At 50.5% G+C, this 1,815-nt stretch overlaps 1 protein-coding gene across 1 annotated transcript; it reads right to left on the bottom strand.

Moving 5' to 3' along the window:
* Window positions 1-657: 657 nt before the first annotated feature.
* Window positions 658-1,434, bottom strand: LOC125548423 (defensin-like protein CAL1). Its single transcript, XM_048712044.2, has 2 exons — window positions 1,253-1,434; window positions 658-1,169 (listed from the first exon to the last, which is right to left on the bottom strand). The coding sequence occupies exons 1-2, from the start codon at window positions 1,314-1,316 to the stop codon at window positions 985-987; spliced, it is 249 nt and encodes an 82-aa protein (XP_048568001.2). The 5' UTR covers window positions 1,317-1,434; the 3' UTR covers window positions 658-984.
* Between the last annotated feature and the right edge of the window lie 381 nt (window positions 1,435-1,815).

Genomic DNA, 1,815 nt, shown 5'->3' with positions numbered 1-1,815 from the left:
TATGAGGGCACAGAGGGTTTGTTCTTTTGTCAGATCGCTCTACCTGCCTTTGCGACTTCTGTAAGGTCATGTACAATGCAATTTACTTAGGGAGGTGCTTGTAAAAACGAACGGGTCATTTTTGAAGCATCGCTGTTTACTTGCATAGCATTATCACTTGCTTGGGCAGCTATGCCATAAAAAAAGCACCGATGCATAAGAAAAGACGGTTTATGTTTTACAAGTACCTCTATATATAAACAGCTTGCATTGTACACGTTCTTAGTGTGTGATTGGATGGACGTGCGTTCATCCTCTGTTGCCCTCTGGGACCCCACGATGAGTCACCGATGTATCCTTATCACTTGGAGGAGCATCGAGGGCGCTTTACCCAAATGTTTCCATACGGTTGAACAGTGGACGCTTGTGCAGTCCCGATTGTCCTTCCAAGGAAATGGTTGTCTACGCATGTGTTGTTTTTTAATGTCCAAACTTTATATTATTTGAAAGTAGAAAATACGATTTGTAGAGCAAGTTTAATAAAATCTGAATAGATACAAGGTATTTTTTCCTGATAAAAGAAAGTTCGTACAAACAACTTAGCTTTTTTAGTTGTTCATGTGTACAAATGAAATGTTCACGCAGCATCCAAGCACATTTCGTCAGATAAAAATGCGGTAGTCACAATAATAGCAGTTCTCTTTGAAGATGCTGATTTAGTAGAGACAGAGGGAGATGCAGTGCACACGTCCGTGCATACTGAAACAACGACCTTATTACATTACCACACAAAGCAGCGACAAACACGACGTGCTGCGAACCAAACTACAGAGACCCCGGTTGATTTCCTACTTTATTACGGGAGACAGCCACACGAACAGCTACTACTGACGAACGCGAGCGGACTGACGAACAGATCTACCAAACGGCACGGACGATTTAACAGCTAGCTAGCATCGGACGTGGCGGCGCTGGCCGGCAGGGCGGCCGGGGCGAGCAGGCGGGCTAGCAGGCCCTCTTGCAGAAGCACTTGCGGGCGAAGTTGTGCGTGTGGCACTCGCCGTCAGGGAAGTTCTCGGTGCGGCAGACGCCGGCGCAGTTGCTGCTGCTGAGGCAGGCGCCCTTGAACTTGTGGCTCTGCGACAGGCAGTCCCGCGCCTCAGCCAGCTTGACCGTCGTCGCCCCCATCTCTGCATGCACATCAACGAAACCACGATAAGTAAAAGAGCAAACCACAGCTCGCTGGGTGGGATGAGTGAGAGGCGGGGCGTACCTGTGGCGACGAGGAGGACCAGCAGCAGGAGGGCGGACGCAGCCATGCGACGAGAGAGCGCCATCGATCTGCTCAGCTTCACCCGAGACTGAGCTGTCCTGCTGCTGCTGCTACTGGGGACTGTGTTAGCAAAGCGAATGGAGAAGAATGGACAGCGGAGAGTGAGAACTGAGAGGCGAAGAGTGGGCTGGGCTGGTGGGGTTTATATAGGCAGACGGCAGATTAATGGGTGTTTAAGCCGTGGGCTTAACAAAGCGTAGTGTCCTTTTGGATATAATTGCTGCTAACCTAGATCCAGTACAGCCTACAGGAGCAGAGCATGCAATTGCTGCTCACCCACAGTGCACATGCATATGCACAGTAGCAGGGCAGGGCGGGGCCATTCCACGTTGCCACCCCCCACGTCCAATAACTTCATTCGATTCCGAAAGTAGCGTAGTAGTAAGTAGGACTGAGGGAGTGGTCATTTCACGGGCTCGATTTCCTTACCGATGAATGGCCCGTCGTTGGATTCTGGCGAGCCGGGGATCGTCGAGGTCACATGCTGCTCAGCTTCACCCGAT

The sequence above is a fragment of the Triticum urartu genome, chromosome 1A (assembly GCF_056163025.1).
Source record: "Triticum urartu cultivar PI428250 chromosome 1A, HENAU_Tu73, whole genome shotgun sequence".
NCBI classification, from domain to species: Eukaryota; Viridiplantae; Streptophyta; class Magnoliopsida; order Poales; family Poaceae; genus Triticum; species Triticum urartu.
The sequence above is the reverse complement of the archived record's forward strand: the minus strand, read 5'-3'. Positions and strand labels throughout refer to the sequence as shown.

Bases quoted from the DNA above. Each gene is read 5' to 3' on its own strand.
- LOC125548423 (XM_048712044.2), bottom strand. From the start codon at position 1,316: ATGGCGCTCTCTCGTCGCATGGCTGCGTCCGCCCTCCTGCTGCTGGTC. The intron at 1,170-1,252 runs GTACGCCCCGCC...ATGTGCATGCAG, and splicing joins GGTCCTCCTCGTCGCCACAG to AGATGGGGGCGACGACGGTC.